Here is a 15,865-nt window from a genome sequence, read left to right as displayed (position 1 = left end):
AGAGCCTAACAGAGGTCACGTAATATCCAACAATACCTCTGACTACCTAATTATACTCCTCCCGTGTCTCTGAAGCACCATGGATTGCTAGCAACTTAAATAAAGAATTCATAATGAACAAAGAAATAGACAATTAACTCTTTCAGGACAGAGGCATGCGTCCTGAATAAGCTGGAGGGTTTGCTGTCTCTTCTGTCTTACATAGTAGACTGGGAATGGTCCTTAAGATTAAGGTGACCGTTCCTGAGATACCTCCCTGGGATACCATGGCATTTTAAAAGCTCACCGCTTTTAAACGAACTAAAACTTATTCAAGTGGATTTAAATATTTAAAAAATTCAAAGAACATATTTTAAGTACTAGGAATGTATAAAACTTGATTAAAATAAGAAAAAAAGTCACTTACCTTTTCAATCAGGATTGAATGATTTTTCCTGCTCTGATTTCTTGGAGGTCCCACCAGTAACTGCCAGAAAACACTTTGTCCTATTTAATGCCTCCTCAAAGCCAACTATTTAAATAAACCCTTTGGCCAGCTTTATCTATTGTAGCCTTGTGTTGGTTTTGTTATCTTGTACTCCAACAATGATCGGAACACGTTTAAATACCATTAAATACGAATACTGTAAAAGGCCAATTGATATTTCTCAAAAGAAACAATATTCTCTACATTAAACTAGTCAACAAGTCATGGATTTATTAAATCAGAGTGAACAATATAGTTGCAACTTGATCATCGCTACTTTCAATATTTTGTATGTAGAAATCTTTAGCAGATGTAGAAGGAAATGGACAGCTGACGTTTTAGGTCACGAATGCAGTCTAGATGAAGGTTTTTGCCCAGAAACGTTGACTGCCCATTTCCCTCCATAGATAAAGCACAACTCACTGAATTCCCCAAGCTGCTCTCCTTCCTTTCCTATAGATTACTGCATCTGCAGCCGTGTCACAATCTTTAGCACAGTCTGGAAGGTACTCCAGATCTGCCCAAATTTTGAGCCCAAACATTAATAACTTCACAAAAGATGCATCAGTCAACAAGAATTGCTTAACTTGAGGGAACAGTAATCTATGTTCATTGTACAATTGAAATGGAGCCAAGGGTTTTGAAAGTTTAAAAAGTCAAGTGCTAAGGCAACAGCACCACACTCCCATTCCCAATCCGACCTCTCTGTCCTGGGTCTCCTCCATTGCCAGAGTGAGCAACAGCGGAAATTGGAGGAACAGCACCTCATATTCCGTCTGGGGTCCTTGCGTCCTTATGGCATTAACATTGAATTCTCCCAATTTGGCTAGCCCGTGCTGTCTCCTCCCCTTCCTTAACCCTCTAGCTGTCTCCTCCCACCCTCCCATCCGCCCGCCCTCGGGCTCCTCCTCCTCCTCCCCTTTTCCTTCTTTCTTTCCCCACCCCCCATCAGTCTGAAGAAGGGTTTCGTCCCGAAACGTCGCCTATTTCCTTCGCTCCATAGATGCTGCTGCACCCGCTGAGTTTCCCCAGCAATTGTGTGTACCTTCGATATTCCAGCATCTGTAGTTCCCTTTTGAACAGCACCACACTAGTATTCATCACCATTCATCAATAACTAGGCAGGAAGAATTTACTGCCAAATACTAAGCAATTCTTAGCCATAGCACAAGAACAATTTCCGATGTGCCAACAGCATACAGTAATTAATCTTAGCATTCTGATAAAACAAGACATTGCTTTGATAGTATTTAAAATGGACCTAGATCAGTCAACCAATCCAGCTGCAGAGAGCCTGATTGCATATGGTAATCCTTTGCACAAACATGAAATATTTCATTTATCAAAACCCCTTCCTTAAAAAGCTATCTATACTGTATTTGGAAGTAGTAACTGAAGCCAACCATAACTAGTATAGTGAATAATGATTGAACCATCCCGTCTCTTGGGCAGCATAAAATGACAAATGGAATTTTATCAATGTCAATTTAAATGTTGAGAAGTGACTAGACTTTCAAACAGCATGGTCTAGAGCAGTGGTTCTCAACCTTTTTTCAGTGATGTACCCCGTGAAATATTTTTTCAGCCAAGTACCCCCTAACCAGCGCAAAAATATAGGCCTACATATATGTAGGCCTATATTTTAAAATCTCTCGTACCCCCTGGAGTGCCTTCACGTACCCCCAGGGGTACGCGTACCCCCATTTGAGAACCACTGGTCTAGAGTCTCGACCCGAAAAGTCACCCATTCCTTCTCTCCAGAGATGCTGCCTATCTCTGTTGCTGGTGGAGTTACTCCAGCATTTTGTGTCTATCTTTGGCCCAAGATGTTAGTTCTCCTCAATAAATTACCAGCCTGATTTGGCATGCAGTGAAAGCAATGTGAAAATTCCTGCAAAACTCTAACCAAATTAAATCATTTTCAGCTATTTCACACAAACTAAATTCAATTAATTTATTGTTACTTGATTATTTAAAGTAAGCTATTTTTTAAGAAGCCATTTGCAGCTGAAATCCCAATCACCTCCTGAGGCAATGTCACATTGAATTAAGTGTCATAAACCTGATATCTAAAAACACCATATTGAGTCTGTAACCCCATAACCTCCTCATCATCATGAATGGGGCTTTTTCCTCTATAAAACATCATTTGTCTCCAGAAGCTACTAATGCACTCATCCATGCCCTTGAAATAGTCGTGTGGAGATAGTAACGTTTTCCAGGCAGAGCTCCAATAGATGTCCTTCGTAGGCCACCCAATCATAACTACAGCTACAGGATATAGTGCAGCAGGCTACTGATGACGCTGGAAATCCACAACTTACAAGGGCAGCACATTAACACTATCATATATTGCTGCACATTCATTGCAATAAAGATAAAAATCATTAAATTCTCGATCTAACAGTATTGTGTTGAATTATTTATGTTGAATGTAACTTTTACCTAGAAATCAAATCTCACAGCATTATGGCTTTCAACTAAAGCAATAATCAATAAACAGCATAGAAATAAGATTTTCATTATCGTCAAATCCAAATTCAACACATTTTAGTTATCTGAGAAATTGAATAGAATGAAGAAATTCTTGAACTATTTGGGTTATAATAGTTACAGCTAATATTGTCACTGTGCAGGGCAATGAGGTTTCAGAATTAAACATTTAAGAAGAAGGTGAACAACTGTTGTATTAACTTAACTGGCCAAGATAGACTGGCAATTGATTCTTAAAGGGTTGACGGTGGATATGCAATGGAAGGCATTTAAAGGCTGCATGGATGAACTACAACAATTGTTCATCCCAGTTAGGCAAAATAATAAATCAGGGAAGGTAGTGCATCCGTGGATAACAAGGGAAATCAGGGATAGTATCAAAACAAAAGATGAAGCATTCAAATTAGCCAGAAAAAGCAGCCTACCAGAGGACTGGGAGAAATTCAGAGTCCAGCAGAGGAGGACAAAGGGCTTAATTAGGAAAGGGAAAATAGACTATGAAAGAAAACTGGCAGGGAACATAAAAACTGACTGCAAAAGTTTTTATAGATGTGTGAAGAGAAAAAGATTAGGTAAAACAAATGTAGGTCCCTTGCAGTCAGAAACAGGTGAATTGATCATGGGGAACAAGGAAATGGCAGACAAATTGAATAACTACTTTGGTTCTGTCTTCACTAAGGAAGACTTAATTAATCTGCCGGAAATAGCAGGGGACTGGGGGTCAAATGAGATGGAGGAACTCAGTGAAATCCAGGTTAGCCGGGAAGTGGTGTTAGGTAAATTGAATGGATTAAAGGCTGATAAATCCCCAGGGCCAGATAGGCTGCATCCCAGAGTACTTAAGGAAGTAGCCCCAGAAATAGTGGATGCATTAGTGATAATTTTTCAAAACTCTTTAGATTCTCGAGTAGTTCCTGAGGATTGGAGGGTAGATAATGTAACCCCACTTTTTAAAAAGGGAGGGAGAGAGAAAACGGCTAATTACAGACCAGTTAGTCTAACATCGGTAGTGGGGAAACTGCTAGAGTCATTAAAGATGGGATAGCAGCACATTTGGAAAGTGGTGAAATCATTGGACAAAGTCAGCATGGATTTATGAAAGGTAAATCATGTCTGACGAATCTTATAGAATTTTTCGAGGATGTAACTAGTAGCGTGGATAAGGGAGAACCAGTGGATGTGTGATATCTGGACTTTCAGAAGGCTTTCGACAAGGTCCCACATAAGAGATTAGTATACAAACTTAAAGCACACGGTATTGGGGGTTCAGTATTGATGTGGATAGAGAACCGGCTGGCAGACAGGAAGCAAAGAGTAGGAGTTAACGGGTCCTTTTCAGAATGGCAGGCAGTGACTAGTGGGGTACCGCAAGGCTCAGTACTGGGACCCCAGCTATTTACAATATATATTAATGATTTGGACGAGGGAATTGAATGCAACATCTCCAAGTTTGCGGATGACACGAAGCTGGGGGGCAATGTTAGCTGTGAGGAGGATGCTAGGAGGCTGCAAGATGACTTGGATAGGCTGGGTGAGTGGGCAAATGCATGGCAGATGCAGTATAATGCGGATAAATGTGAGGTTATCCACTTTGGTGGCAAAAACAGGAAAGTAGACTTTTACCTGAATGGTGGCTGATTAGGAAAAGGGGAGATGCAACGAGACCTGGGTGTCATGGTACACCAGTCATTGTATGTTAGCATTCATAGCAAAAGGATTTGAGTATAGGAGCAGGGAGGTTCTACTGCAGTTGTACAGGGTCTTGGTGAGACCACACCTGGAGTATTGCGTACAGTTTTGGTCTCCTAATCTGAGGAAGGACATTCTTGCCATAGAGGGTGTACAGAGAAGGTTCACCAGACTGATTCCTGGGATGTCAGGACTTTCAAATGAAGAAAGACTGGATAGACTCGGCTTGTACTCGCTAGAATTTAGAAGATTGAGGGGGGATCTTATAGAAACTCACAAAATTCTTAAGGGGTTGGACAGGCTAGATGCAGGAAGATTGTTCCCGATGTTGGGGAAGTCCAGAACAAGGGGTCACAGTTTAAGGATAAAGAGGAAATCTTTTAGGATTGAGATGAGAAAAAAAAAATTTACACAGAGAGTGGTGAATCTCTGGAATTCTCTGCCACATAATGTAGTTGAGGCCAGTTCATTGGCTATATTTAAGAGGGAGTTAGATGTGGCCCTTGTGGCTAAAGGGATCAGGGGGTATGGAGAGAAAGCTGGTACAGGATACTGAGTTGGATGTCAGCCATGATCATATTGAAAGGCTCGAAGGGCCAAATGGCCTACTCCTGCACCTATTTTCTATGTAACTTCAACCATTACCGGCAAGATCGTACCTTAAGTATACTGCAATCTATTTGCAGATTTACTTCGTCCTAGGCAAGCAAAGCCGACAATTATTTCGCTATTTCGCATTTTAACCACAAAAGCAAAAATGTATATCAGGTTAATGACAGTGTTCCCTGTCAAGCCTAATTTTTATTAAATTTTTGACCAGTCCGGTTCTTCAAACTATTCTTCGTCAAGGATAGATACCAATCTAAATAAAACACATGGTGAATTTCTGCAATAACAAGTTTAATAACAGCAAATTCCAGGAGGTATAACAGCCATAAGGTTAAAATGGGAAAGCAAAAAAATACCCAAAATAGAATTCAAGACAAAAACATACCCAGGACTGCTTTTAAATTATCTTTTTACATGCCACCAGGTACCAAGCAGTCCCACTTCCTCACTAACTAATTGACAACTATGGTACCTTGTACCAGTAACGTACAGGTCCTCCCTGGGTTACAATGCCTAAATTATGGACACCTGGTACATACGAACAAGTGTTTGGGAAACCGGCGGGATGGATTATCTGGCTGCTATAGGGCAGCAGGCATCATCTGCCATGTAGGAACAGGTCACTTCCAGAGCACTCTCCTGATAATATTCATCCCCTCCCACCCTGAGCAACAACATTCAAGGGCTGAGTCAAGCTGTGCAGAGTCAGTGAGGTTGGCTGGCCGTTGTTTTCCCATTGCAGCTATTTAGTGCGATCCTCCCCCAAACACTGTTTTTATTCATATCTGATTTACAAACAGTCCTCAAAACTGGAACCTTGTCACCACCTGGGAACTATCTGGATCAGTAAATTTACAGTTTAGGCAGAAAATCCAAGATTGATTAAAAAAAAATAGCATAACATGCCTCATTGTAGTTTGCATATTTATCTTTATGTCACTTCCATCTAAAAATCTTGAACAAAGCCAGTTAAGCGATTTCAACGTACAATGGATAATAAACTCTAGGCTCATGAACAACCGTTTTGGTTTTATAAGTACAATGGGCAAACTGTGTATTTTTATTGCTCTGGTACATTTGAAGACCGAAGTTCTGAGTCTGGCCACAACTACATTGAAAGCAAAAAGAATGGAGATTTAGATTAAAGTAGTGCTCTTCAATTCGGAATCAAACTCCTAATTTGAATCTTGCAACATATACAAGACTGCAACGATAGTTGCAAATTGGATCAGAGCAATTATTCAAATCCATTGTACCAAATTTTACAATAAGCTTCATGTGGAGTGGCAATTTAGAAAAAAAGCTGGAAACGCATGCAAGTTCCACTTTTCCTTAATGCATCAATAGTTTGAACTCCCACTTTCTAGATTGTTGATAACGTACCATCTCAAAATAGAACAAAGCACGAGCCTGAACATTACCTTGTTATAATTACATTTCCGTTGAATTAATTTATTTCCTAATTACCATTAAAAAATAAATTAAAATCACTTATGGCTTGGAGGTATTTATGTTGACACATGTAATATACGTAGAAAAAGGATTAATAGTATTACTTCAGCAATCTCACTTGTTAGTTGTTTGACTATCGATGGATGTTCATCAATAGATTTCCAATAAATAAGTCTCAAAGCAAGTTTAAATGAGTTATTTCTGATTCATTTGTAATCAATCAGCAAAATTTACTGAAGAGATATTAAGTGGCCCTGGATTTCTTTGTAATAACATGTTTTATGATCAATTGAATCTATACAATTCAGTAACGTGCGGTGAGGTCAATAGCTGGGGAGGCACTGGCTTCTACCCCATCCTAACTTAAGCCCGTCCCACTGACGTGTCCTTGGCATGCTAATTACGCGACCTCGTGGTCGCGTTGAGGCGCGACGGTCCCGCATAGTCGTCTGGAGCGCGTGACGTCATTTGAAGATGGACACAAAATGCAGGAGTAACTCAGCGGGACCGGCAGCATCTCTGGAGAGAAGCAATGGGTGATGTTTCGGGTCGAGACCCTTCTTCAGTCTGGGAGTAGAAGTGGGGGCGGATCAGATCCTCAACGGCCGTGAGCCCCATGCTGAGTCCGACGATCGTTTGCCTGCTTCTGCTACTGTTGGAGGCGAGACGTTGCGTCGCGCCAGGGTCTTGGGCCTGTCCCACTTTGGCCGTCAGGCCGATGGCGCGCAAAGATTTTGTTCGCTACAATATTTCGTAGCGCCGCGCGATGCCGCGCACAACTCCATATCTCTCCGCGCTTCTCAGTGGGACCGGCCCTGCGTGGCCACACGATGCCCGTGCGCTTCAATGTGACGACGAGGTCACGTAATTTGCGTGACAAGGACAGATAAGTGGGACAGGACCCTAAGGTAAGTGTGTGTGTGTGTGTGTGTGTGTGTGTGTGTGTGTGTGTGTGTGTGTGTGTGTGTGTGTGTGTGTGTGTGTGTGTGTGTGTGTGTGTGCGATGTGTGTGTGCGCGCGATGTGTGTGTCTGGGAAGAAAGGAGATAAGGAAGGAAGGGAGGGAAGTAGAGAAAGAAGGGAGGGAAGGAGAGAAGGGAAAAAAGAGACAGGAAGGAGGGAGGGAAGGTGAGAAGGGAAAAGAGAGACAGGAAGGAGGGAGGGAAGGAGAGAATGGAGGGAGGGAAGAAGGGAAGGGAGGGAGGGAAGGGAAGGAGAGAAGAGAGGTAGAGGACCGGCGGCGGGAGTGGATGCCGGGGTCCCGAGTCGAGAGTAGATTACTCCAGTGTGGGGCCCAATTGGGAGCCTCCGAATCGGTCGCCACAAATCAACGAATCAACCAAAGATACTAGAGGAGTATCTTTGGAATCAACCTACCAGTCAGCGCCGCCCGCAGCTGGAAAGTCAGCGCCGTCGATGCTGAAGCTAGGTAACGTGGAGGGAGAGCGAGGCAGCGTCAATTACGTTACCCTACGTAATTGACGCTCACTCTTCCTACACTAGGCTCAAGACATGCCCCCTTGTGAGGCAGATGTGATCGCTGCCTCCCCTGGAGCTTTTCCACGGCAGTTTTATGTGAGACCAACGGGCACAAATTTAATATCTTTATATGTGAAATACGTTACCTGGACTATGGAAGGTAAGGACATGAAATGAAGGGGTTTACACTCATTACTTTGGTGACATACATAGAGATAGTAACAGGCATACGCTTATTGCCCACGCTCCATGCAGTTTCTAAGGGGTTGCACAGAGGGGAGGCTCAGCTCGTCGCTGCCTCACCTCTCATTTCTTCCTGTATTTGCAGCGGAGCTGCGAAAATTTTGTGATTGACTATAAAAAATGATTAGATTCATATAGAAATTACATTTATAGCACAGATCAGTGGAAAAATCTTTATATTTATTTTATTTTATTATTATTTTTCTTTACTTTTCTTAACAGCTATTTTCATTGGGAGTATGACAGGTGAGGCTCTGCCTCCCCTGACCGCACGTCCCTGATACAATTCAATTTCAGCTCAACAATTTTAATGCATATTACAAGACTATAAAGAAAAATAAGTTCTGGCATTGATCACACAAAGAACACAGATTGCAGGCATGCTGGGACTCCTTACTGCTGCATTAGTTCTCCATCCTACTCCCACATGGATGTCTGCAGACTCCAGCACTGTTCCATCATACCTCAAGGAATAGCATGTCACAATTTCCAGGATTTCATATCCAATTCTGTTTATGGCAGAATTGCTAACGCTATGTTATGCACTTGCAATATTAACATTTTTTTCTCTCTCTACAGATATCGCATGATCTGCTGGGAATTTCCATTATTTTCCTTTAGGTTTCAGATCTGAAGAATGGTTTTAACCTACATTTTCATAGCTAATATTGTCATTTTGCTTTAGCCTCTAGCTCCCTTTATTAATAAGATGGTGGAATCACCTCAGAGGTAGATATTCTCTTTATCTCAACCATCCTTTTCCCCCACCCTTTACACACTTTTTTTTTTTGCAGTTTTGTGAGTTACTTTTGACCTGCTGAATCCTTCATAGCATTTTATGATTTAAAATTTTCATTCAATATTGTGTTCGAAACCAAGGGCCATCATTATTTTCTGCTCTTGGGAGAAAGAAATATGTAAGAGAGTGCAACCGAAGAATGCCATAGAAGCGAGCCCTCTGTTTTTCAACTTACTACTGCAATTTTTTAAGAACTTCATCAGAATAGGGAGGGTGACTGCAATAATATAATTGGAAACCTCAGTGTGCATATTCCACAACCACTTCAAACTGCCCCTTTTAGGTCTAGCTTATGCAAACAGTCATCCATGTGCTGTATGCGTTCAACTTCATGTCTTTGCCAGGTAAATTGCTATAAATTTTTGAAACCTGCAGGATTAGCCCAAATCTTAATAAACAGCTAAATCATACATAACAACACCAATCTATTAGCATTATTAATATTGGTATAAATTTGCATGTGAAGATAAAGTAACATGACTATTATAACATTAGAATTGGGGTTTTTTAACTCGGCTGGTGTTTTACATCAGTTACCAAAAGGAAAATAGATCAGATCTGCATGTTCGATAACGGCACAGATATTCCAGTCAATGGCTATGGGACTAAACATTTAGCTTTAAGACAGTTGTAGCGCAAATTTCTTCTTTTCAGATGCAGGTTGCCATCCAAAAAGTTGGTGAATTAAATTACCGAAAGCTGTCTTTTTCCCAGGAAGGTTGTTCAGCAGAAAAATCACAAGACAAGCAATTAAAAATTCAGTTACACATTCAAAAATGTTAGAAGTTTCATAAGTTCAAGGGGCAAAATTAGGCCATTCAGCACAACAAGGCCACTCCACCATTCAATTATGGCTGATCTATCTTTCCCTCTCAATCCCCATTCTCCTATCTTCTCCACACAGCCCCTCACACCCTTACACAGCCTCTCACACCCTTACAAATCAAGAATCTGTCAATCTCTGCCTTAAAAATATCCATTGACTGCGCCTCCACAGCCTTCTGTGGCTCTGAATTCTACAGATTCACTGATTAGAAATTCATCTTCTCCTTTCTAAATTCTCATCTGTCCTTTTATTCTGAGTCCATGGTCCTAGAATCTCCCACTGGTGGAACCATCCTCTCCACATTCACTCTATCGAGGCCTTTCACTATACGGTAAGTTTCAATGAGGTCCCTCCTCATGCTTCTAAACTCCAGTGAGTACAGGCCCAGTGCCGTCAAATGGCAAAAAGTTTACTGATTTTTAAACAGCGTAAAGGGCCTGTCCCACCAGCATGCGATTGCATGCGTCTAGCGCGACCAAACGTGGTCGCTTGAGGCGTACGGCCGCACGGGGCTGGTCCCAATTCGAACCGCGGAGGCGTATAGAGTTGTGCGGGGCTGGTCCCGACATCATACGCACCAATCAGCTGGGCAGGAGGCAGGCCGACTGAATTTGGACTTTGCACGGCGGCGGGCGGTGACGTTATCACACAACGGCACGCCGGGCAGTGACATCATCACGCAACACCACGCGCTTGAAGTACGCCGTCAAGACGCTGCGTACAACATCAAGACGTTGCGTACGTCCGTCGAGACGCTGCGTACGCCCTCAATGCTCCTGCAGACCGACAGGCCGTTGGCGCGCAGGATTTTCGGACAGTGCAAGATTTTTGGAGCCCCGCGCGATGTCGGGACCAGCCCCGCACAACTCCATAAGCCTCCGCCAATCGAAGTGGGACCTGCCCCGCGAGGCCGTACGCCTCAGCGACCACGTTTGGCCGTGCTAGATGCATGCAATCGCATGCTGGTGGGACAGGCCCTTAATACTGTTGAACTTCACTAATTCTTTGTTGCCTGGCTCACAAAAGATCAACACCTCATCGTGTGGAGCAGGAATTTACCAAGGACAATATGTACAAATTACACTTTCAACTGTGTACACACAATGTGCCCTCCAAAATGTTTGAGACAAAGCCACATAATTATTTATTTGCTTCTGTACTCCACAATTTGAGATTTGTAACAGAAAAAAAAATCACATATGGTTAAAGTGCACATTGCCAGATTTTATTAAATAGTATTTTTTATACATTTTGGTTTGACCATGTAGCAATTACAGCTGTGTTTATGCATAGTTCCCCCCATTTCAGGGCACCATAATTTGGGACACATGGCTTCACAGGTGTTTGTAATTGCTCAGGTATGTTTAAATGCTTCCTTACTGCAGGTATAAGAGAGCTCTCAGCACCTAGTCTTTCCACCAGTCTTTTCATCACCGTTGGAAACTTTTATTGGTTTATCAACATGAGGACCAATGTTGTGCCAATGAAAGTCAAATAAGCCATAATGAGACTTGAGTTTACTAATCGCAAAGGGACTGGCAGGCCAAGGAAGACCTCCACAGCTGATGACAGAAGAATTCTCTCGAAAATAAAGAAAAATCCCCAAATACCTGTCCGACAGATCAGAAACAATCTTCAGGAGTCAGGTGTGGATTTGTCAATGACCACTGTCCAGAGGACTTCATGAACAGAAATACAGAGGCCACACTGCAAGATGCAAACTACCGGTTAGCCGTAAAAATAGGATGGCCAGGCTACAGATTGCCAAGAGGTACTTCAAAGAGCAATCACAGTTCTGGAAAAAGGGCTTGTGGACAGATGAGACGAAGATTAACATATCAGCGTGATGGCTAGAGCAAACTATGGAGGAGAGAAGGAACTGCCCAAGAACCAAAGCATACGACCTCATGTGTGACACACGGTGGTGGGGGTGTTATGGCCTGGACATGTATGGCTGCTGAAGGTACTGGCTCACTTATCTTCATTGATGATACAACTGTTGATGGTAGTAGCATAATGAATTCTGAAGTGTATAGACACATCCTATCTGCTCAAGTTCAAACAAATGCCTCAGTTATTAAAGATGGGATAGCAGCACATTTGGAAAGTGGTGAAATCATTGGACAAAGTCAGCATGGATTTACGAAAGGTACATCATGTCTGACGAATCTTATAGACCTACTCCTGCACCTAATTTCTATGTTTCTAAAACTCATTGGTCGGCAGTTCATTCTACAGCAAGACAATGATCCCATACTGCTTAAGCAACAAAGGAGTTTTTCAAAGCTAAAAAATTGTCAATTCTTGAGTAGCCAAGTTAATCACCCAATCTGAATCTAATTGAGCATGCCTTTTTTATGCTGAAGAGAAAATTGAAGGGGACATGCCCCCAAAATAAGCACAAGCTAGAGGTGGCTGCAATACAGGCCTGGCAGCGCATCATCCAAGAAGACACCCAGCAACTGGTGATGTCCATGAATCACAGACTTCAAGCAGGCATTTCATGCAAAGGAAATGCAACAAAATACTAAACATAACTACTTTCATTTACAGTTTTAGAAAGAACTGCAGATGCTGGTAAAATTGAAGGTAGACATAAACGCAGGAGAAACTCAGCGGGTGAGGTAGCATCTATGGAGCTAAGGAATAGGTGACGTTTCGGGTCGAGACCCTTCTTCAGACTTTGCTCCATAGATGCTGCCTCACCCGCTGAGTTTCTCCAGCATATTCGTCTACCTTCTTCTTTCATTTACATGACACTGCCGTGTCCCAAACATTATGGTGCCCTGAAATGGGGGGGGGGGGGGGGGGGGGGGGGACTATGTATAAACACTGCTGTAATTTCTACATGGTGAAACCAAAATGTGTAAAAAGGGCCTTTATTAAAATCTGACAATGTGCACTTTAACCACATGTGATTTTTTCTATTCCAAATCTCAAATTGTGGAATACAGAGGAAAATAAATCAATGATGGGACTTTGTCCCAAACATTATGGAGGCACTAGTTTTGTTGGAACTTGCTGTAAGCTTCAATACCATTCAATTATGCTACACTTGTATTATCTAAATGACTCAATTGATATTGGTCCAGCCGCTGCTGTTAGTTTTAACAATGTTGACAATTTTACCCTCATTACCACCCCAAATTCAAACCAATAATTTCTAAATTGGACTCTGCACTGTGAAATGATTTGATTACTGGCCCCATATACGGTTATATGTTTTTGAAAAAAATACTGGTATAAACCCTCAATGTCAAAACAGGGAAGTCTTGAAATGAACCTTCTTTGACTTACATTGCCCATATATTCAGAAAGTAGATCCTGCAGAGCCTGTCGTACTGCGTTGCACTCAGCCACAATGCGTTCACGTCGATCATCACGAGTACAAGAAGAATCTGCCATTAGTGCAGCTCCACTAATGATGCTCTCGAGTCGTTCTTCCAGAGATGGTCTAAAACGCTCCTCACTGAAGTTCAATGGGTCTACAATTATTTGCTTCTATATGGACAAAGAAACAAAATATAATTTACAAAAGATTAATCTTATTAAAAATACCAGAAAATGCAACAGTTACAATGCACCGTTTCATTAAAAAGCTCTTCATATTAGCAATACACACATATGCAGTGTGAGCAATTATACTGAAGAAATAAATGACTCAACTCTGCATCCACTAAAGTTTAGACTTTGTGTTTATTTGAAGAGCACAAGCATGTTTCTGCGGAACATTTCACATAAGTATCTCAGTAGCAATAAAATGTTATACCATCACCTGCAAACTTTAATTTGTCTGAAATTATGCTCATGGCTGATATAAATCAAGGAACACACACATAATTTAGGTTCATTGATTTATATGTTCAAGATTACTAATACAAATGTTATTCACTGCAGTTCTACAGGACCATGTATGTAAAAAGGTAGGTAAAAAACTGAGGTCATCTGTTGCTGGTCCGATTAATTCTGGCCTTCTCACCTCCAGTTTATTTAATCACCTACTCCTTTTCTTCAGATATGCTGACTGACCCGCCGAGTTATTCCAGCGTTTTGTGTTTATCGCTACCAGCTACAACAGTTTTAGAACTAATCTTCTGTTAAAATCAATTTCTATCTATACAATGTTTACTAATTCAAGACACTTCCCAAAATTAGTTCCTACTAGACCAAGTGGGACCCGTAGGTCCAACGCAATATTCCACCACTCACGCATAGCCCCCAACTGCGCAGGCGCGGCTGACGAGTTCCCGTCCCTGATCCCCTCCTCCTCCCCTCACCCCCCCCCCCCCCCCCCCCCCCACTCCGCCCCTTGCCATTCTCCCCCCCCATCCATTCTTAGCAGCTCTCTGGCGGCGCAGCCATTCCCGGCCATTGGGTTCCCATTGTGACGTAGAACACGCAGGTATTACTGCGCAGGTGCAGCTGACGGGCAGGGCAAGTGGAAAAGGGATTTATTAAAGCTAAAAATGTGAATAACTCTTAAAATAAAACAACAATTTAAATGTTAAAGATGAGATTAATTCAGTCCAGCCTTTCTTGTTGTGGAGCGTCCTGCAGCCGGGGGAGGGGGGCGGCTTCAGGCGGGGCCTGTTGGGGGCTGTGGGGAAAGGGGGGTGCGCAGCCGTGACCGACCGCTGCCGTGGCATCCACTGCTGTAGCTTACCGTTGCCTACCCCTGCCGTTGCCTATCGCTGTCGTGGCCGGTGTCGTGGCTTCAGGTGATGGCTGTCGGGGGCCGGTGGGGAAGAGCGTACTGCAGCCGGGGGAGAGTACTGCAGTCGGGGGGCCGGCCGGGAGAGGGGGAAGCACTGCCATGGTCTACATTTGCCTCCACCTGCCCCAGCTTACCCGTGCCGCTGCCTACTGCTGCCAGGGTCAGTGGGGGCTGTCGAGGGCTGGTGGGGGGCAACTTCAGGCGGGGCTGGACTGGTACGGGTGTTTCCAGAGGGTTAGTAGGACATTGTGGGCCAAAGGGTGTTTTCTTGGGATAGTACAGGTGTTGTGGGTCTGATTCCCTGTTTATGATTTTCCGGGTATTCAGGCCGCGAGCAACACTTGTTTCTCATCTGATCTGTTGGATTATTAGTTTGAGTCGGAATGCAAACCTCTGACAGGGCGGATATTTCCCCGGACATTTCCCCGGTGTTAAGCAGAATAAACTCATCTATCAGCCCATCAGCCCAACTCCCTGGTCAACGACTCGTCCTTTCCCACCCAAACCAACCCGTCCCCAACACCTGACCCTATACCTCCCCTCTATACTCTATCCAAAGACCCCAACTGACTTTTCGGGTGAGGCAGAGGTTCACTTGCATCTCCTCCCACCTCATCTACAATATCCGCTGATCCAGGTGTGAACTCCTATAAATCGGTGAAACCAAGCGCAGACTCGGCGATCGTTTCGATGAACAACTCCGCTCAGTCTGCCTCAGCCTACGCTACCTCCCGATTGCTAAACACTTTAAATTCCCCCTCACATTCCCAAACAGACCTTTCTGTCCTGGACCTCCTCCATTGTCAGAGTGAGACCAAACGCAAATTGGAGGAACAGCGCCGGGGGGGGGGGAGCGTTCTGCAGCTGGGAACGGGACGGTTTCAGGTGGGGTCCAGTGGGAGGGGGAGCATCATGCAGCTGTGGACAGGGACGGCTTTAGGCGGGGGCCGACGAGAGCGTCCTGGAGCTGGGAACGGGACGGCTTCAGGTGGGGGCCAGTGGGGAGGGGGGGGGGGGGAGGAAACATCCTGCAGCTTTGGAAGGGGACGGCTTTAAGCGGGGGACGGCGAGAGCGTCCTGTAGCCAGGGGACGGCT

At 43.5% G+C, this 15,865-nt stretch overlaps 1 protein-coding gene across 1 annotated transcript in view; it reads right to left on the bottom strand.

The window, feature by feature from the left end:
* Nucleotides 1-15,865, bottom strand: part of ctnna1 (catenin alpha 1) — a 124,977-nt gene that overhangs the window by 73,522 nt on the left and 35,590 nt on the right. The window contains exon 7 of the mRNA XM_033029663.1: nucleotides 13,353-13,556. Coding sequence (XP_032885554.1) covers nucleotides 13,353-13,556 — 204 coding nt within the window. The remainder of the gene's footprint in view (nucleotides 1-13,352; nucleotides 13,557-15,865) is intronic.

The sequence above is a fragment of the Amblyraja radiata genome, chromosome 11 (assembly GCF_010909765.2).
Source record: "Amblyraja radiata isolate CabotCenter1 chromosome 11, sAmbRad1.1.pri, whole genome shotgun sequence".
Taxonomy (NCBI): Eukaryota; Metazoa; Chordata; class Chondrichthyes; order Rajiformes; family Rajidae; genus Amblyraja; species Amblyraja radiata.
The sequence above is the reverse complement of the archived record's forward strand: the minus strand, read 5'-3'. Positions and strand labels throughout refer to the sequence as shown.